Here is a 21,519-nt window from a genome sequence, read left to right as displayed (position 1 = left end):
CTGAGATCACCGGTCTGCAAGTTAAAGCTATTTTTCATTGAGTTAGATCGCTGACTGATTTGGCCTTTTGTTGAATGGAAAAGAAAAAGGCAAATGTTCAAATTCAAAAACAAACGGAAAGCATATATTAACATACACATCCCCTTTTGATTACATCTTTGAATAATATTTAGGAGGCCACTTTTCTCATCCAAAACGAAATAACCTCTTCTTTAATGAAAATTTATTAGCATCCCAATTACAGAAGTTATTCTACCCACCAACCCCCATTACTTGCCTCTATTTTTGGAACATTGTTTTACATCACTATCATTAATTAATTATTAGTTCTTTCTACCCTTTGATATATTATATAGTCAGAAACAAACAAACACCATCAAAATTTAAATAAACAAATAAAACGAAATGAATTGTTTATTGCATTTCTTTCGACCTTATTTCTTCCGAAAAATTGAAAACATGTGTTTGGCATTAACCATAAAAGCTCAGAATGGAATTATCTTGTATGGTCTGCTCTGTCGGATTGAGTTGAAGCCTCTTTTATCTCAATCGTCATTAAAACATTATCAAAATGAAATTCCTCCTTGTTTATCTGCACTTCACAAGTTAAAAAATTAATAATAAAAAAATTGAAAAAAAAACTTTGATGACGTTATACAGTCACATGGAAAATTGCAAGTAAAGGAAACTAATAAATTAATGAAAATGGACAAAGTATACTTTTCTATTACTATTATTATAAACTATTAACATGCAAAGGATCCATGTTGTGTGTGTGAGTTTAATATGTTATCGCCTCTCTTAAACAAAAAAATAAAAAAACAAAAAAAATTATTAACATGAAAGGGAAATGAAACAGAATAGGGGTAATATTGACTTTCTACTCATATCTCTAGAGTACTAGAGAGACTTATACCGGTGGCTTCCAGCCAGAAAAGGGCAATACTGTAAATAGACTACCATCGGTCCATCGACTGTGTCAGCGTAGAAGGGCAAATTGGTCATATACCCACTGAGCTCTGCTGCTGCCGCTGGTTTTATATATCTCAGCAATTTTGGCTTGGATTACAAGAAATAAATCAAAACAATTTACAAGAAATTCAAAGGTGAGGGATGACCGTACAACTTGAACTCTGTTTCTCTCCTTTGGTTGCTCAGAAATTTTTTGAAATGGAAAACGAAAAAGATGTCTCTTCGAGTCCGTTCGTACTTCACACTCTGACTCTCTGAAAACTGAAATCACTGCGGCCATTCCCTTTAGTGCTAATTGATATTGTTTGCTTTTTTGTCTTTCTGAGAGGAAACAAAAGAGGGGAAAGAAAAAAGAAAGCCAATACCAGAATTAGTCTGAAATAAGTGCATTTAGTTGACGTGAGATTTCTGTTTGGTTGCTGAGAAAACAGAGGAAAATAAAAGAATTATGTAATACTGAGTCTGATATTTTCAGTTTTTTGTTTGTTTATTCTTTTGGTTATATCATTTTCGTTAGATCTATGCTTAAATGCTTCATATTTTCTTGTGATCTCATTCTGAATTTATGTTTTTGGATAAAAGAAGGATCTTTATGCCATGGATGGTGATCTTCTAGCTATAATGCAAAGAAATTTGTCTCCCACTCTCATACACTGTTTTATTATACATATTACTAGTTGCAGAGCTGAAAAATGGGCCAAGCACTTGGTTGCATTCAAGTGAAACAGTCAAAAGTTGCTGTGAGGGAACAATTTGGGAAGTTTGATAATGTGCTTGAACCAGGATGTCACTGCTTGCCCTGGTGTTTCGGGTACAAGATAGCCGGTGAGCTATCACTGCGTGTGCGCCAACTTGAAGTTCGATGTGAAACCAAGACCAAGGTTTTTTCAGTTTCTTTGGCCTTTTCTTTACTTTCCCTGAAGGATATGCCTTGTGAAATTCATTATGTTTGACGGCTGTGAAATGTGGTATTATTGTCTTGAACAAATTTCGGTATTTAAAATTTAACAATGGGGTTTTCAGGACAATGTGTTTGTCAATGTGGTTGCATCTATTCAGTATCGTGCCTTACCGGAAAAGATAGCGGATGCTTTCTATAAGCTCTCTAATGCCAACTCACAGATTCAGGCCTATGTGTTTGATGGTAAGTGTTGGAAGATAATGTGATTGGTAGGCCGCTTGTACCAGTTGATTAGCAGCTAACATTTTTCTGTTCTTCAGTTATCAGGGCAAGTGTACCCAAACTGGAGTTGGATGCTGTCTTTGAGCAGAAGAGCGACATAGCAAAAGCTGTTGAAGAGGAACTTGCAAAGGTGGCACAATTATTATTATTTTTAATACCAGATTGACACAATTATTTAACTAAATAAAAAGGTTATATCTTTGCATGACATAGTTTGAGAACCGACAATGTAACAATTTTCGTTACAGGCGATGTCTACTTATGGTTATGAAATAGTCCAGACACTTATTGTGGATATTGTGCCTGACGTTCATGTGAAGAGAGCAATGAATGAGATCAATGCAGGTAACTTAAACTTACATGTATACATGTACTTGCAGCATTTGATGAATTACTTATTTGCTTCTCTTATTAGTAATTTGTTACGAATACATTCAGGAGAAAAAAATTTCAGACACATTGTTCTGAATTTTCAATCTGTAAGTAGGTAATTGCTTAGTTTATGTGTTTCTCTATGTGTCACAACAGCTGCAAGACACAGGTTGGCCGCAAAAGAAAAGGCTGAAGCAGAGAAGATACTGCAGATCAAGCGAGCTGAAGGAGAGGCAGAGTCCAAGTACTTGGCAGGGCTTGGCATAGCCCGCCAGCGCCAGGCTATTGTTGATGGGCTGAGGGATAGTGTTCTTGTCTTCTCTGAGAATGTTCCTGGAACATCAGCCAAGGATGTCATGGACATGGTGCTGGTGACTCAATACTTTGACACCATGAAGGAGATTGGAGCATCCTCAAAGTCCTCGTCTGTTTTCATCCCGCACGGGCCAGGTGCAGTGAGGGATGTTGCTTCACAGATTCGGGAGGGTCTCCTTCAAGCTGATTATGCTAAGGAGTAGAAGGGATACTTGAAACTTCTAATATGCAAAAATTTTAGTATTGAAGAATAGGTTGTTCACTGCTATTCATATGCAAAACTTTGTTATGGTTTTCTCCTCTTGGTGATCGAACGCAAACACAATTAATGGTTACATTATGTAGTAGATGCGGTTGGAGGATATACCACTCTAAAGTAAAATATATGCTGCTTTGAATTAGCCTGTTATTTAATCTGTTTTCATCTTAAATCAAATCTGTTTCCTGCACTCGGATGAAAAGGAAGTTGCTTTGCATCAAACAGCACCGGAAGTTTTAGTTTTTAGATGTAAAATATTTTCCTGCTAAAGTGAAATTAGCTCTCAATTTTCTATCCACTGCTAAAGGCAAAAAACTTATAATTGGAATAACATTGTTTTACTATCCTCGACCAATAACACGACGATACGTGAAAAAAATATCCTACGTGTCATTGTTTTATTGACTGGGAATAGCAAAAAGTGCTTGCATCAGAGTTTCTCCACAGAGAGATGTTGCACTTTGAATTGTTCCCAGGCTCAATCAACCATCTCCATCGAACAATTTGTCCCCATATTCTAATTTGTTCCACTAATTAAAGTAAAAAACGGCTCACCACACCAATTGCTTGCCCACCTTATCCCTGATTGGACACAACCTACTACTGTCCTAAAATCATCACAGAATAAAACAGACACATTCCAAATGTTCCTAATTCACAAACACGCATCAGTAGCCCAATAATACGAGCCTTTTCCAATTTAAAAACTAGGTGCACCAGTAAAATGACAGATGCAAAACAAAGCTGCAAAGATCAATTATGGGAGGAAAATAAAAAGATTAACGAAACACCCACCAAAATGGGGAACAAAGTTAAAAGTCTACCTCTCCACTAACAGGCTTCATCATCCTCTGTCTGTTACCAGCAATTAAGAAACGTAACAAAATACGTCTGATACCATCAAATTTTTATTTTTACAAACCAAAACCGCCAAAATGGAATGATTCCCCTAACATATGGACTTGTTTCAAGAAAAACCAACATTTGGAACCAAAATAAAGTCGGGCTGGAAAGAAAACTATACTATCCCTCTACCCCTGCTCCCTGCAACAGTGGGCAGTAAGCTCACTCATGGCTTGAGGGCAAGAGCCAACCCGATCTTGGCGGTCTTCTCAATGGCTTTGGTGTCTACCTCTCCTGAAATAGTGACAAATGATTTTGGACGCCACTCATGCTGGATAAGGGCACTTGCCTTGCCAAAATTGTTCACTCGTGCCTTTAAAGTCGTCAATGGATCCAGGGCATGCTGGGTGCCAAGAGTGATGGTATTCTCATTGGTAGGAAATCTATGGGTCACCTCAGCACCAACAGCTGTGTTAGCAAGGGGATTGACATTGTGATAGTAGGATGCACTGAGGATGTCACCTTTATCATTCCTGTACCATGAAAAAAATATATATAAAATATATATATGTATCACACAATGCACCAACAATCCAAGACGTAAGCCAAAACAGCACCAAACTGAGTACATCTGATTTAATGCATTTAAGACATAATTATAGAGATTGAAGATTGAGGCTCTTATGTATGACGATAACAAGGCAAATGTACGTAAAATCAATAAGCCCTCTTTGACAAGCAAATGAATATACTTACAGGGTCAGTGCAGCGATTAGGTCTGCATTGGAGAAGCTCACTCCAGCATTGCATTTAGTCAAGTTCCCTGTCTTGGTGTCAAATGACAGATCAGTACCAAGTGCAAGTTGATTAGTTCCTATGACACCAGAAAAGTTAACAATAGGGTTTGCTGTCAACCCAATGCTGGTGCTTATCCCTGCATAGTCATGCAAATACTGGAGTTCCACCTGTTAACAATCACTCACAAATTAGATACCAATTTGACAACTGATCCTGATAAATGAAATCTTCCAATAATCGGAGGAAACGGCATCCACCAACATTTTCTACTGCATATTCTCCAACTTAAAAGACAAGGAATGAAATTTTAATTTAGCAGCATGACACAAATGAAAACCTTCCTACCTTTCCAGACCTCTGGTCGGGAACTTTGAAGCTAAAGATTGCCTTCAATCCAGGAGCAGGTTGATCAACCGTAACAGTGGTGGAAAGCTGATAACAGAACAAACCTTTGGTAAACTGATCAAAGCAATAAAATGATGATCACAGCTAAGAAAATGTACTAGAGTTGATCAATTCCTTTATAGCCCAACAATCATTCTACTGGATAGAGAAGGATCAACACAAAACAAAACAAAAATGAAAAAAAAAAAAAACCAAGTTACATATATTAACAACCTTAAAGAGGTGACTAAAACAAGATAATATCCAGAACCAGCATTTGTTTAATGTATCACAACACATTCAATGGGAGCTGGGTATGAGCAAAAAAGAGTGATATGGAAGAAAAATAATGGAAGTAGCAATTACATTCGAGTCTGTGTCAACTTTGATATCAGTTGTGACATTCTTGTTCTTCAACTGGGTGTTAACATCAGCCAGAAACAGCTCACCTTTCTTTGTTCCTGAGGATGTGATAGCCTGCAGATATGAAGCGGTAATACATTGTCAATTTAGAGCATATAATGGTTACACAAAGGGAAATTATACGGTGCCTCAAATTAAACAGTTGCAAACTCAGTGCTGCTACATTGAGTTTTGGTGAGCAATTTCACTTAGATTGTTTAAATTCAACAAAGTCTAGCTAAGCAAGCCAAAAAGTTCTATTACAAGCCCTAAACTCACAAAACAGGCAGTAGAATTACCACACATGACATTGTTAAACCCCCAAAAGATCACGGTCAAATTCAAAATAACTAAGAAGAATAGCATGCCAGGTATACTCATGGACATTTCGATATATGAACTGCAACAAAACAATAAGTAACACTTATTGCTTAAATGTAACCAAGACCTTTCCCAAATACATTTATAATTTCAAAAAAAAAAAAAAAGAGGGAAAATTTAAATTTACCCAGATAAAGTACTAAACAGAAACTGAACCCTATTGTTAGAGGTTTCGCTTGGAGCCCAATGGTTCCTCCGCAAGTCCAATCCCATGGACTAAAATTACGAAGAGGAGCTAAAATACACACGAGAAACGAAACCCTAGAGCTTGAAAAAGTGAATATACATAGACAAATACAGATCTCAGAGTAAAAAGAGAGGGAATGAACTGACCACTCCGGTGGGAGAGTAGGTAGTGACGGTGAACTTATGGTCGCTCTGGTAATCCTTGTACAGAAGATCTGCCACACCAACAATAACATAAAATAAGTTTAAACAAAAATCCATCAATCAAAAAATTCAACAACAAAATATATATATATATATATATATCAGATAAGATTGAAAAAGGGAGACCTCTGGCTTTTTTGCCGATGTCAGTGTAAAGACCAGGACCGACCATTTTGCCCAGCAAAGATTGAAAGAGCAAACAAAGAAAACGCGAAGGGATTAGCTTTCCCTGTAGCTCTGAGAAGCGGAAGTGAGAAACGAACACAGCGATGGACGATATATAGGGGGGACCAAAAACCCTAAATCACACCAATTTCAATTTCACCTTTCTTTTCGGCGAGTTTTTCCTTTCCTTTTTTATTTCTCAATTACAAGTGGGCCGTCGGATCTCGCTCTTGTTACCGTTGATTTTCTTTTTTCTTTTTCATTTTTTTGGTTTTTTTTATAAATAGATTAATACACGTGATGCTTGGCGTTTCGGCCAAGCTAATTTTACTTGGTTCATTTTACCAAATTAGCCTCTTATTCTTTTCCCAAAAGCAAAGGACTTTGAAAATTGATTTTTTTTTTGGGGTCAATATATTGCAAAATGATTGTGAATTTGTAATTATCACAATCATATAAAGTAAAAATATAAAAAGTTGGTGGCAGTGAAAGTGACATCACAAGTTTGTAAGTTCTAGAAGATTGGACTGATATTGCGAAAATTCTAGAGTTTTTGATAATTAAATCTGGAAATATGATTATTTTTCTGTTACATCTTGAATGAACAATCTGAATTACATGACTCTCTAATTTCACTATTCAAGCATTTACTTTGTTAGTTTTTTTTTTTAAAAAAATAATAATAAATACACTCATGTATATAATATTTTATATATAAATACATATAGGAAACATATCAGCCATATTACATGTCAAACAAATTCTAAATAAATTAAATGATCCTCCTCCCATAATCTGCCCTCAACAATTTGACCAGCATTTCATAGGGGTTCCTCAAATCAGTTATCTTCATGCTGAAACTGCAGAGTTTATAGTCCCAGTAGGAAGTAGTAGGCCAATGCTATTGGCAAGGCAATGAGCATCCCAAATATAACCCTGCAACAAAAAAAACAGAACCAGATCAGTTGAGTCATATCATATGCATGATTTTTATAATATGAGATGATGAACAAGATCAAAACTTACCCGGTGCTCAAAATGTCTGGATGTACATTGTATTCTTTCGCGAAAACGAATGGAACGATTCCTTGAGGAAGAGCCGCCTGCAGCAAACGACATAGTATTCAGCCTTGTGTGTCTGTCTACCAAAGACTATAAAGAAAACCAAATATATATATATATATATATATATATATGCACCTGCACAATTGCCACTCTGAGAATTCTGCCTCTTAGTCCAACTGCAAAGGAGGACACTGCCATTAGCGCAGGCCCAGCTATGAACTTCAATCCCATGGCTAGCATCCCCGTTCGTGTCCCGCATGCTATTATGCTGCCACGCGATGCCATGAAAAGGCCTATTAAGCAGCACAAATTAATTCATGTTCTAAATCTGAAGGTTGTTTTTCAAATATCATGGCAGGTAATTAGGAATTACTTCATACCTAAGCTGAACATTGCCATACCAAGTCCTCCATTTGACAGTATTGCAATTGATTGTGTGACAATATCTGGCAGTTTCACCCCCCACCTGCAACAGATTATTATTCAACACATTGGTCTTGCTTCTTAGTAACAAATATGCATAGAAATGAACCATCAAAAGTGACGAAAGTTATGCCTAGCTGCCAGTATAAACCTCACGATGGGTACCTACTTGTAGTGTATGCTTGCCCAAATTAGACCCAACAATGTTGCATGTGTGTTAGGGTTGGCTATAAGCTTCCTCCCAACTGTTAAGAGAATAGATTTGATTTTCTTAGGAGTTCTGCTTCTTGTTTCATCCTCTGCTTCCTCTTTGGATTGTGCTTCTTGAGGGGCTTCCATCTCCTCTTTGAATACAAAGCAGACCAAAATGTTGTTGATGTGAGAATATGTTAACATAATTTGATATTAAGAAGTAATGCATTTTGTATGTTAGAAATCAGAATTCTTAGGGAGAATGAAGTGTAGCTTCCACATATAAATGTGGCCATTATAGTTTATAGGAAAAACCTTGTGATATTTGTTGATATCAGAATAGTATTTCAGACCTTAATTATATATGCTAAGATTCCAGTTGAAATCAAGAAAAATCTGAATTCGGTTCAGGACCCCAAAAGAGTCACCATAGGTTAGTGAAGTTAGAGGAACAAAATGGAAACTGACTCAACTCAACCATTTGTGTTTAGTGAGTGCAGATTATAATCCAGGAAAAGAGGGGTTTGTGCTGTTGCAGCCGCACGTGTACGATATTTGTGATGCTTTTTTGTCATACTATTAATTTAAAATGCAATCTTTGAATGCTAACCTGCAGTGGATTCTGATGAAGGTGTCACAGAAGCTGCCTTAGCAGCCCTGAACTCAAAGAGAAACAATAACATATTGTACCAGATTAAGCTCTGTAACACAACTATCTGAGTAACGAGCATGGCTGCTTCATCCCCATACATGGCCTTTAACAGAGGAATTCCCAAGATTAATGTGTTAGGCATAGTTGACAGAGAGAGACCGGTTATGATCGAATTCAAGCCTCCATGGGAGCTGAATTTAGTGATTGCTGTCAATGCTAGAAAAGCAATTAGTTTTTGTAGGCAGTCAGAGAGAATGAGTTTGAGGTTCATTTTGTAGGGGTTATTCCCAGAAATCACTTGAAACGACAAGAGAGGAATTGAGAATTTTGCCACAAACTTGTTTATGCCAGAACATTGATCTGGTGTGAAGAGCTTCCACCATTTCACAGAAACATAGGCTAAAATCATGGCAACATATAGAGGGACAGTGGCTGCCACAACATGATAGACATCAGCTAGAGAAATCATGGTGGCTCTAGCGGCTGAAGAATCGAAAATATCTAAAACTGTTTCTCCATTCTTGGTGATGAACTCTTTATATGCTGCTTATAAACAAAACAAAAACACAAGAAAACCCTTTGTTGTGCTTGTTTGTTGCTTTGTCAGATATGAAAAGTTAAGGAGAGAATGCTTGTTTCTGTAGAATCTTTATTAAAGTTTTATTTAATCCCCAGAATGACCTTAGACACTGATTGTTTGTCTCAGGGTGAAAACATGATTATTGCCTTTCTATTTTATCTAGTAGTTAAAAGAAAACATTGCCAACATGCTAATGTACATTAATTAACTTTTGGTGCATGCTTTATTCCCTTGTGTGATGCTTAAGTTTTAACTAACTATATAAACAGTAGACAAGGTCAGTCTGTGATTATAAGAAGATTAATCTTAAATGAAAAGTCAGGGTATTTTTGTCATCAAATATCAAAAGGCAGATTCCAGTTTAATTTCTTGTGGCCATGTTCTTTAGGCAAAGCAGAGCTATATAGCTAGGCTGACATGGCAGCTCTGAACCCTTTTCTGGGTGTGATTTTTCCTTTTGAGTTTATAGTTTTTCGCTATTTTAGAGAGCCGAAAGGGATTTTATTTGCCATGATTTTATTTCTTCATGATTTTGAGCCGAAAGGGTACCCCAATGGTTGTAAATTATGAGTATGGCTGGTTTACTTTGGAGGGTTTTCAACGGTAGGAAGGAAGAATAAAGGAGTGAATTGCAAGGGAAGTAATTGAACCGCTGAGTTTAACAGTTTGAAGGAAGAATTTTAGCTAAATATGGTCAAAAGTGTTAGAATAAGTGTTGTGGGGGAATTTGCTTTTTAAAATGCGAAATTTTGTTTTCTAAAAATGATGTGATAATATCTCTTTCTTCAACTTGTCTTTGAATATTGAGTTCCTGTTTGTTCGATCTATTGTTATCATCAGAGATCATCACATGAATGCACAATGGCAAAACTTTATACATCTGAAAAGTAGGTGAATATTAATATATCTCTGCTGTAGTGCATTTACATATTCCTTCCTGCGGCATATTGTGGCAACAGCTAGCATATATGCTGGTGCTGGTGTCTGCAAACAAAACCTTATGCAGCCCTCAAATTTATATAATTATACAAATATGCAGCTTTTTGTGGTTTTGGTTTTCAGTGGAAATGAAATATATGATCACTTTTTTTTTTTTTTTTCTTTCTTAAAGTGCTTCTTCCAGTTCGTTTGGGAGTGATTCTGGATATGCCAAAAACACTTTTTGGGGAGAAGCACCTCCCACGCGGTATCATTCTCCATATAAAATCACTTAAAGTGATTATTTGAAGAAGTGATTCTCCATAGAAATGATCATTGGCCTATCTAGAATCAGTCCTAAACGAGCCTAATTTAGTGCATCTATGATTCTCTGTTAGCATACACTGACTAATGAATGTGCAATTTGCAATTGAATGTGATGAAGGGTAGCCAAGGAATAAATTGGAGTACCCCATCAGTGTTCTGTTCATTGAAGGAAGGAATGTCTAATATGCTCTTTCTGTGTAGGTTAGAAAAGGCAATTAATTATTAAACTGCATTTGTTTTTAGCTACATGGTCAGACAGATTTGACCAAGACCAAGACCAAATTCCTGATTGGAAAACCTTTTTCAAATCTCTATCCTCTTATTTGTAATTCTAAGCTAAGTTTCCTTTGCTTTATCTTGCACTAGAAAATGAAAAGGTGAAGCAGAGCCCAAGCCAAAGTTATCTTTCTCAGAAAGGGTGCCTAATTTCACATCAGCAAATTGGTCTACTCAAATTCTTTTGACCATGTAGCTGAAAACAAACAAACTATTTTCTAATTTAACTCAAGAATTGGTAAATATGCTTTGGTGTTTTGTGGATAGGATGAGCTACAAAAAAAGATTGGTTATAACTAAAAAAGCAATTATAACCCATAATTACTTAATTAAGGACATGCTAATTAATACTTGACTGTGGTTGATTATTAAACTACTGATTCTGTTACCATGATGAGCTCAAACCAGTTCAATTATTCAAAACGTCATTGGTTGAAAGAAGGTGGTTCCCCATCTTCTGCGCCCTCCTAAATTTAGACACTGGTTGCATTATAAAACTCCAAATTTTCATTCTGCTCAAACCAAGCAATAAGCAATACATAGTATTGCAAGTACTCAGCAGTTTAGCCTCGGTTTCAACCAATTTTTAGTTTGGCAAGGTCTAGCTGGGCTGAATCTGAGACCCCGGTGAACAGCTGGGCTCAATCACATAGACCTTGACCATATCTATCAAAATTAGATAAAAGAAAAAAAAATTAGATAAGAAAAAAAAGTTGAAAAGAAAAAAAAGGGCCAAATTATACTTGGACCAATGGCGTCGAAGCTCGATTTAGTCCTTTTCATGATTTCTTTCTGCATACTGGTTCCAAGCCTGAGAGCATCCATTGCTAACGACAGCAACGTTGGTCAGTTTGATGCTGTCTGGAAGGAACGAGAGCTGAAAGCTGAGAAAGCTGCCCTCAAGGCCTATCAACCCAACCCTGAAAAAGTTACCGATGACTTCAACGAAAGTGTTCAAGAGTAAGTCAATTCATTATCATCCACCATCTCCATTCATTATTATTATTATCAATTTTGTATCTTATATATAAAACTATTTGTACCATTAATTTTAACTTATATATGTTAACGTAAGAGAGGCTTGTAGCTCAAGTACCATGCACCGAGTTTCTATGTTCGAATCTTCCGTGTCCAATATCGATGTTAACGTGATCATGCATGATAATGCAGGTTCGATGATTTAAACTTTGAAGATGATGATCAGGTAAGCAACATCACAGGGAGGCATCTACTGGGGAAAAAATACAAAGGGCCCTGCAAGGCCACAAACCCAATCGACCGCTGCTGGCGATGCAGGAAGGACTGGGCCAACGACCGGAAGAAGTTGGCCAACTGCGTGAAGGGCTTCGGGCGCAGGACACGTGGAGGCAAGAGAGGGGGATTCTACGTCGTCACCGACCCTTCCGACAGCAACGTCGTCGACCCCAAGCCAGGGACTCTCCGCCACGCCGTCATTCAACCGCAGCCGCTGTGGATCATATTTGCACGCAGCATGACTATCAGGTTGACGCAGGAGCTCATACTGACGAGCCACAAGACAATTGACGCACGTGGGGCAAATGTGCGCATTGCTCATGGTGCTGGGATCACGCTCCAGTTCGTCCAGAATGTCATCATACATGGGCTCCACATACACGACATTGTTCCGGGAAGCGGCGGCACGATCAGGGACTCTGTGGACCACTTCGGGACCAGAACACAGAGTGATGGAGATGGGATTTCCATTTTTGGGTCGTCTCACATTTGGCTCGACCATCTGTCTATGTGGAACTGCGGTGATGGGCTCATCGACGTCATCCAAGGCTCCACAGCCATCACCATCTCCAACTGCCACTTCACCCGTCACAATGACGTAAGACACAATTTATTATTTATTGGCACTCCAAAAGAAATAATCATATATAGAGAATGCAAGGTGAATTTAATTATTAATGATAATGGTGGATGCAGGTGTTGCTGTTTGGGGCGAGCGATTCGTTTGCAGGGGATGCGATCATGCAAATTACGGTTGCGTTCAACCATTTTGGAAAGGGATTGGTGCAGAGAATGCCAAGATGCAGATGGGGATTTATCCATGTTGTGAACAATGACTATACACACTGGCTCATGTATGCAATCGGAGGTAGCTCACACCCAACTATTATCAGCCAGGGTAACCGTTTCATAGCCCCACCAAACCACGCTGCAAAGGAGGTTCGTGTCGAAGTTCCATTTGTTTTGAGGAGGAGCGAAGCTTTTTCCATAATCATAATACTAACAATGGTGTTTTCAAAATTATAAGTAATATATATCACTGATGAATTTGATGTTATAGGTGACGAAGAGGGACTATGCGCCGGTGGATGTGTGGAAGAATTGGCAATGGAGATCAGAAGGAGATCTCATGTTGAATGGAGCCTTCTTTGTTGAATCTGGAGTTGCTAAAAAGAACCATGGATTTGGAAAGTTGGACATGATGACTGCAAAGCCAGGCACATTCGTTACAAGGCTCACACGCTTTGCAGGTACACTTGGTTGCAGGGTTGGCCAAAAATGCTAGATTTCGTGATCCATCCATATCCATCTATATATACTAACTGTCAGAAGAACCGAAATGAAATTATGCCGGCCGGAAGCTCAAGTGTGATCGATACTCAAGTGCCGATGAAGAAATAATGTTGATCTAATTTATCTACTTGTCTTGTTTTTATTTTTACTTTGTCTTTTAATCTAAATATGCATTGCAAATCCAAGGGTTATCTTGGAGTACTATTATACCCTAAGCAATAAAAAAGAAAAGATAACCCTTCGATTTGTACATACAACTCGGATTGAAGGTCAAATAAAGTCGACAAAACAAGGAGACAAAATTGTATAGAAATGTTGTTATTGTTTATTTTGTTTTAATTATATCTTTAAGCATTTGGAGCTCGTTTAGTACGTTGGACTGTACTGATTAATTTCCGTCGGATAGTATTAATTTGTTCCGGAGAGTACTGACTATTTATCCATAATATTATAAGGTGTTTGGTGCTGTTCCGGATAAATAATCTGACTAAATTATACTGTGTTTGGTGATGTTTCGGATAACATCATATCAGACTATTTATAAATAAAAAAAATAAAATAAAAAAATCTTTGATAATTTTAATGGAAATTGAGATTCAAATGACACAAATTTTTTTTTGGTAAGATTCATATGACAAAATTTGTTTTTCAATTGTTTTTGCCAAGATTTTTTTTTCATATAACCCATTATCATAATTGTAGTATCTCATAAAAATTCCAACATACTCGCATACGTTAATAAAAACAGTACCAAATAATGTATAATTCAAAGTGATCACATATTAAGATGATAAGAGCAAAAGAGAAAGTTGTTCATAAACCAAACTACATCAAAGAGTGAATCACAACTCCCACGCCCTAAGTAAGAGAAGAACAAATGTTTTCTCATAGCACCATCCAATGTCAGGAATGTTTTTTCATCACTTGCTTTCTCCAAAATTAGCCGTAGTGCCTTAATTTGGTCATTAATAGACAAGTCCATCTTTGCTTTTCTAATAGCAATTGACAAAGAAAAAATAATGGTTCCTAGAATTCAGGTTCATACAATTTTAATTTTGTAATTTTGCTCTCCTAGTCGTCAGGTATGTATGTATTCAACTAAACTACCAACAGTAGCACAGTTGTTTGTTTTTGGATGAAAACTGGCAATACTCTGTTTAATACCAACAATCTAAATATTCCCACAACGTCGAATCACTATATCACATACAAAGAAAACATTCGATTAAAAAAAATGCCAAAAAAAAAAATTCATAATCTAATTTTCACTAAAAATTTGAAATATATAAAGCATACTGAAGAGAGTATGAAAAAGAGAGAGAGAGTGAGATATGGATACCTGGAGAAGAGTGAAGAAAATAACCTGTAGAGAAGATAGTAGAGAACAACCCTAGGGAGAAGAAGATGAAAAGAGCGTCTGATTTTTTTGGTAGAACGCGTGTTCTTTTTCCCTAGCCGTATAATTAAGCGTGTATTATCTAAACCGGGGTGTGTGGGTTGTATTAGTTAGTCAGGTAAGGAGAGTATTAAAAGCCCAACCCGTATAAAATAGTCGGGTAATTAAATAATACAAGTTGACACCAAACACCTGAAATAGACTATTTACTTCTATCCAGAGTCTAATACGGTGTACCAAACGAGTTGTAGTAGGACATGTATATGTATTAGCAGGCTTAATATGCCTTTAAATAGAAAATATTTATTACATCATGTTCTATTGCCTGACCATGACAGATGAAAGTTCGTGAGACTTTATACTCTCTTTTTTTTTCTTTTTAAAATGTAGAATCTGACCCAAAAAACAAAAAGAAAAGAAAAATGTAGTATTAAACTGGTAATTGTAAACAATTGAAGAAACGTATAGCTAACCCAACAAACACTAATCAGATCAGACAACTTCTAAATGAAAAAGAGTGACTGGAATTTTCTTGAAAGAATATCTTAGTAAAGAGGGGCCTCTAATTTCCTATGTATAACATTTTACATTTTGGAGGAGAGAGCGGATATTAATAAATTATGTTAAATTTGGTGGGAACTGAAGAGTAGGAATGAGAGTGAAAACAAACTCAAAATTAAAGAGAGATTCAAGCTTCTGTACATGTGGCAATGCATGTTGAACAAGGCCATGCTCAAAGCATCTGAAACTGAAACTAGTTTTCTTGGCACCCAAAACAAAGGGGATTTTAAGTTTATGCCCTAATTAGCTCGTCATGTATAACGTTAACCAAACATGATACAAACATGCTCCATAATTATAGATCCCACAATACAAATGAGCCAAATGAAGTACATTTGAACCAAAAACTGGGCTTTACTTCCATTTTCTACCTTAATCTACCCGCTGTCAGATTCGTTCCCTGAATCTATATTCATGGGTTGGGGGTTCTTGTAGCCACTAATTTCATCCTTGTAGCGTAATTTATCTTGACGAGCCTTTGCTTCATAGGGTTCTTTCTCCTCCGCTGCAAGATGGAAAATATGGCACGAGTTGTAAATGGCAGATTTTATCAAAAATGCTGTGGAAGCACAATATGTAATTTTCGAATCATGCGTACCTGACATCTTTTTCCACTTATCTCCAAGTACTCTCCCCACGTCAGTAAATGCAATTCCGGGGTTACTTTTCTTTACATTCTGTGGTCAACAAAAACATAGTCAACAGACTATCGCGCAACAGAGATAAAATTAATCCGTTTCATCAACCTGAACCTATTAGCAAACACATCTTCCCATACCCGAACCAAACTTAGTACCACAAGATATAGATAACAAACCCACCTCTCTTTCCATTTGTGAGAAGAACATGAAACCAGACATTGCTCTTTTTGGTGCATTTGGATCCTTTTTCTTTTTCTGCTTCTTCTTCTTTGCACCATCTTCACCTCCATCTTTGGATTTTTGTTTCTTGGAAGATGATACCTTGGAAGTTGAAGGTTCCTTTCTAGGCTCCTTTTTTGCAGGCTTCTGAAATTGGCCATTCATGTTAAATGGGATACTAATAATACTATATATAAAATTACATTATAGCCTTCTTTAAAGATCTCAGCAAATATAATTAACAAAATGACTTGCCTCTTTCTCAGCTCCACTTTCACTAGCATCTGAATCATCCTCCCCAGAATCATCAGTAGGAGAACCTCCATCATCCTTGTCAATAACAAAATCTTCATCCTGCCAAAGTTCACCATGCTTAACACACTTGGACTGGAGAATCACAAGACACTCCAAAATGGTGGTGACGAAACCAGAGTAGCATGTGAACACAAAGGTGCACTTGCGTAATGCACACACGGATGTATGAAACAACTAGGACTAACTACACACACAGACTACTAGAGGAAAATGATCATAAAAATACAAATTTTGCACAACTTTCTTATGAAAGGCAAATTCTAAATCAAGTGATTGGACAAACTATAGAAAAAAGCATTTTTCTACATAGCAATAGGGTCAGCAGCATCATCACTCTCAAAAGAGAATCAGACAAAAGAAGAAAAACACCAACATAAAGAAAATAAGATAGAAGTAACACCTCTTCATCACTCTCATCACCACCAGCTTCATTCTTCACACGGACAAGGTGTGGGTCAACAGCATCATCATCTGCCTCTTCAAGAAGAGGAGCCACACCATCTGCTGTTTGGCTTTCTCCTAAGTTCATGATCTTGAGACCCTTTGAACTGCATGTGTGCGAAAATGTCAAATTTTGAATTCCAACAACCAATGACCTACAGTGGAAACTACTTGGTATTGGTATTCATACTAACCTGATGAAGTCAAAAAGATTATGATATTCATTCCTCTGAATGTTTCGAAAAAGGTGTTCTTGCTCACTTTTGAGTCTGATCAGAAGATCAAAATAGTGCATATTTGAGCCTCCAGCGCCATGCCTCTCAAATTCCACATAGTCAATCTAGTATTAGAATGAAGAAAAAAAGTGAGATTCCAAGCAACTTCAATCAGGTTTTGGTTAGACCAGCAATATAGTCTCGACGGATGCAAATTCTACCTGATCATGAAGAATAAGGGTGGGAGGTTTAGGTAGGAAAAAGAAGCTCTTTTCAAGAGGATATAGAACTCCATCTTCAGCTTTTAATGAAGATTTCACGGCATAACCATCTTGACAACTACGGAATTTTCCCGGTTTCGTAACTTTGGCACCAGACAAGCCACGCAATATTGTGGTGAACACTTCATGAATTAGTCCCTGTTTATTTGAATAAAATAAAACAATAGTAGCTCATGTTAACTGGCACACTGTCGTTAAACAAATGAAACAACTGTTAGTTACATTACAAGCTTCAGAAGATGAGAAGGAACTATCTTACCTTGTAAGATAGTTCTAACTTGTCCTTGTACTTGGTGTTCATAAGTTCTTCGCTCATCGACAGCTCGCTTTGAACCACATAGTCAGTTTCAAACTATACAAGATAGAAGAAGTCAATGAAAGGAAGCAATTATGGAAAAACTTAAACTGATGATCATAAAGGCAATGCAGCACACAATACCTGCAAAACAATATGAGGGTACAATGTTTGCCCCTTCCGGATAGGTGGATCAAGAGTAACAACAACAAAGGTATGTGGCTGGTTAGACTGCACAAGCAAAGAAGAATCCGTTATAAAATATTCAAAGGACACATTAACTGACTACAAGAATGGAGTAAATATGACGCTGTTAATCTTTTCAGCCCTTGAAGAGAGAACTCAACTAATGTACATTGAACAACGTCATAGGTGCTTACATAAACATGTACAACAGAACCTTTGAAAACAGAACAAGTAATATTAGTGCCCAAGATAAAACCTTAGGAAGAAGAAACAGTCGAACAACACTGCTGTACTGAATTTTAAAATCATTAGCCTGTCCTTGTAGCCGCAAGAATGAAAGATGAAGTTCCACACTGTAGCGACCCCTGCATTAAGCAAATACTTCCGTTAGCCTGGCACTAGCAGCATATGACATAGAAGCATAATCTAATACAAATGGCTAGCTAGTCTAGTGCGGATGGAAGTAGGTGCAGTATCCCTGGTATTCTCATTAACATCTACCTAGGTGTGAGGATTGCAATACTCTCAAATGTGACAACAGCATCTTCACCTCCAGCACCAACGTCTGCCATAGACATGATTTTGTCACGAAAAACCTACAGAACATTGAATCAGAAGTGATTCAGTAAATCAATCGCAAGATCAATACTTAAAGACCTAAAAAAGTCGTATCACATGACATGAACAAACTCACTTGAGCAGGGGGACGATTCTCATCACCAACAAACTGAGTGTTGGAGTTCGGTATGTGAAAACTTATTTCCATCAATGAATCTTTCTGTGATCAATAATATAAGTGCAAACAAAAAATGAAATTATTATATTGTAACTAAAAACCTAAACCTTTTGCTAAACAGGTCTTATATTTAATTCTGGGTATCTATAGAATCACTGTATAAAAACCTACTATCTTTATAAATATAAAAACCCACAAATATAAGCAACAAACCTCATTAGCTCCTGTGGTGTCATCCACATGGAACTCTAAGATGACATCATTTTTTCCCTGAAGCTGAGTTTGTGAAACATCAGCCAAAGATACCTCAAATGCTTGCTTAGTGTCAACCAAGAAAGTCAGCATGTTCCCTGCAAAATAGCAAAAGAAGAACTGAAAATACTCAAACTGACACATAGACAGTGTACTGCCTTTAAGGAACCAAATATACAACCAAGATTGTCACATCATCACAGAAGAAATCATACATGGACGAAAAGTAAAGAATTTCAACAGAACTGTGGAAGACCATTCATTAGGATCAGGTACAAAAAAGAAATGTCCAGGCTCTGTAAGACTCCTAAAGGGCATAAATGATGAATTGAAAAAAGAAGAAAACAAAAGAACCAACTTCAAGCAGACTCAGCAGAACATTTTGCTTAAGAATGTAGCAAGGTGGAAGCATTTTCCCAACTTCCATCCTATGAGAAACAATCCACACCAAAAAAATAACCCCCCATGGAAAAACCAATTTACAAGAAACAAGTGAATCATAACCAATGAATGTGAGAAAGATAAAATAAGTGATAAGAAATTAGTTGAGGTAGTCAACTTGAAAGGATGAAAATATCACTGACCACTTAAATCGACTTCTCCCCAATTACGTCCGCTTACAGAAAGCTGCTTCTCCTCTGGTGTTAATCCGCATGTATTTTGGAAATAGTTGGTCAAACTAGTGACATCCTACAACGCAAGCATAGAGGAAACAAGCCAAAAATTAGCAATTTGTTCACATCCCTGCACAACATTATTGACAAAAAGCTAGTTTTATCCTATCATAATTGAAAATTGCCATTAGCATGCATTAGATGTATGGAGGAAGCTTGGTTTGACCTGAACAAGAAGTTCATATGCACTTTCATTTGTTAAATTATAACAAAAGTTTTCAAACAAAAACAGAAGTGGGACATTCTCCGCAAATGCTCACCAACCTGGTCACGAAATCCAATGAACTTGTAGTATAACCCGTCTTTAATCCGAACACCAAGTTGGTTAGTCCTTGGGACCTTCATCCATGTCGCCCCAACAATGTCAGCTTTATCAACCTCAACTACTTTACCACCTCCCTGTTTTTTCCATGAAATCCCTCCAGAATATATTTTTAGCTGCCCCGGATTCTGCATTCCACATATGATAATGCATATATCAAAACTTTGCAATGAAATGATAACGTAGGCTTATAGCTTTACATATTCGTAAAACCTTTTGCGACTATTAGCAATGTGTACTTCCATGAAATGCAACGACTTAGGGTTTCTTAAGCCACAGAATTGACACATTCATCCTGTCACTCCTTTCCTCCCGCAATTAAAAAGACATCAAGAAATATGAACAAAAAGAAAAAGTGAAAATTTATCATAAAATAACTAAAGATACTGGAAAACATCTTCTTAAACGAATTAGAGATTTTTAAGATGGACAAAGAGAGAGTAGCCTATGTCATTACGTTCCAGGTTTCACTGTCTGCAACGAATTCAAAACTTCAACATGGGAAACTCTTAATATAAAGTAAGAAACTTCTATCGAACACAATGGAACTAGGGTTTTACACCGAAGAAAATAACCCCATTTCCCTATCCCCAACCCGATCATTTTCGCTCTGATCAAAATTGAAAAATCACAATTTTCTCTGCAACCAAACTACAAAAAAATCACAGACAACTCCAGGAAAGAACAAATTAGGGTTTCAAGGCGACCAACCGAAAGAATACACAGCTATCAGAACCCCCAAATTCGCATTTCTACACCAAATTTTGACCGAACTAAAGAGACCGAAACCAGACATTAAAAAAATATATACATGGAGAACCCAGGTTTCAAACAGCATTGAGAGAACTCAAAATAAATATAAATCGAAAAACGAATCCCCAAAAAGAGTCATCAGACTGAGTAGAAGGAGAGAGACTCACAGTGCCTCCACGGCCTCCAAGAGAGATATTGTTGAAGAGGTGGCCGTCCGTCATGGTTCACAACCTATGGATCAAATCCAACCGTGAATATAGCTGAGAGCATGAAAGTCGAAAACCAGTGAAAGAAGAAGAGAGTATATGTGCATTTGAGAACGAGGGGCTGAAGGGGGTGTTATATAGTTGAAGTGGCGGTGCGCAATGCGCACCACGCCCAATGCGCGCCAATTGAGAAACGATATGGGCGTTACGGTGTCGTTTTGAAACCCAAGGAAGCCCAATTCAAATTAATAATTGGGTTGGACCGGTTGATCCCGATTACAACTCACAAGCCCGTTTCGTCTGTATGGATCTGATTTTAGTAAGAGTCCAAATCTATTCGGGTTCGGGTTAATACCACTTTGGACCACAGGACAAAAACAGAAACACGTAAGCATGTGATTCCTATTGAAGATTAAGAGAGAAATGTTGTTAAAATGGGATCAAAATTTTATAATAACAGATGCAAACGGTTGAGGATCAAGGTTTTGACCACAATAGAATAAGATTAATGTTTCAAGAAAAATGATAGAATTTATGTTCAACTTTATTTTATTTAATAGGCATTGTACAGTTTTAGTGCAA

At 37.1% G+C, this 21,519-nt stretch overlaps 5 protein-coding genes across 5 annotated transcripts; 2 read left to right on the top strand and 3 right to left on the bottom strand.

The window, feature by feature from the left end:
* On the top strand, window positions 1,040-3,264 carry LOC18782343 (hypersensitive-induced response protein 2). The gene is made up of 6 exons (XM_007216317.2): window positions 1,040-1,106; window positions 1,650-1,853; window positions 1,996-2,116; window positions 2,194-2,285; window positions 2,404-2,500; window positions 2,684-3,264. Exons 2-6 carry the CDS (start codon window positions 1,665-1,667, stop codon window positions 3,043-3,045), a joined length of 861 nt encoding a protein of 286 aa, XP_007216379.1. The 5' UTR covers window positions 1,040-1,106; window positions 1,650-1,664; the 3' UTR covers window positions 3,046-3,264.
* LOC18783042 (mitochondrial outer membrane protein porin of 34 kDa) lies at window positions 3,834-6,649 on the bottom strand. The gene is made up of 6 exons (XM_020559593.1): window positions 6,426-6,649; window positions 6,243-6,310; window positions 5,493-5,603; window positions 5,088-5,174; window positions 4,701-4,909; window positions 3,834-4,477 (listed from the first exon to the last, which is right to left on the bottom strand). Exons 1-6 carry the CDS (start codon window positions 6,469-6,471, stop codon window positions 4,171-4,173), a joined length of 828 nt encoding a protein of 275 aa, XP_020415182.1. The 5' UTR covers window positions 6,472-6,649; the 3' UTR covers window positions 3,834-4,170.
* Window positions 7,148-9,366, bottom strand: LOC18782068 (probable auxin efflux carrier component 8). Its single transcript, XM_007216333.2, has 6 exons — window positions 8,755-9,366; window positions 8,122-8,296; window positions 7,910-7,995; window positions 7,665-7,822; window positions 7,491-7,567; window positions 7,148-7,400 (listed from the first exon to the last, which is right to left on the bottom strand). The coding sequence occupies exons 1-6, from the start codon at window positions 9,263-9,265 to the stop codon at window positions 7,334-7,336; spliced, it is 1,074 nt and encodes a 357-aa protein (XP_007216395.1). The 5' UTR covers window positions 9,266-9,366; the 3' UTR covers window positions 7,148-7,333.
* LOC18783625 (pectate lyase) lies at window positions 11,421-13,798 on the top strand. Its single transcript, XM_007215304.2, has 4 exons — window positions 11,421-11,857; window positions 12,068-12,749; window positions 12,848-13,090; window positions 13,212-13,798. Exons 1-4 carry the CDS (start codon window positions 11,649-11,651, stop codon window positions 13,434-13,436), a joined length of 1,359 nt encoding a protein of 452 aa, XP_007215366.1. The 5' UTR covers window positions 11,421-11,648; the 3' UTR covers window positions 13,437-13,798.
* Window positions 15,494-21,051, bottom strand: LOC18783422 (FACT complex subunit SSRP1). Its single transcript, XM_007216919.2, has 16 exons — window positions 20,899-21,051; window positions 19,921-20,106; window positions 19,567-19,672; window positions 18,944-19,080; window positions 18,689-18,772; window positions 18,496-18,590; window positions 18,251-18,359; window positions 17,953-18,039; window positions 17,773-17,865; window positions 17,454-17,651; window positions 17,212-17,357; window positions 16,977-17,124; window positions 16,517-16,615; window positions 16,223-16,408; window positions 16,000-16,078; window positions 15,494-15,906 (listed from the first exon to the last, which is right to left on the bottom strand). The coding sequence occupies exons 1-16, from the start codon at window positions 20,950-20,952 to the stop codon at window positions 15,779-15,781; spliced, it is 1,935 nt and encodes a 644-aa protein (XP_007216981.1). The 5' UTR covers window positions 20,953-21,051; the 3' UTR covers window positions 15,494-15,778.

This window comes from Prunus persica, chromosome G3 (assembly GCF_000346465.2).
Source record: "Prunus persica cultivar Lovell chromosome G3, Prunus_persica_NCBIv2, whole genome shotgun sequence".
Lineage (NCBI taxonomy): Eukaryota > Viridiplantae > Streptophyta > Magnoliopsida > Rosales > Rosaceae > Prunus > Prunus persica.
This window is presented reverse-complemented; position numbering and strand designations above follow the sequence as displayed.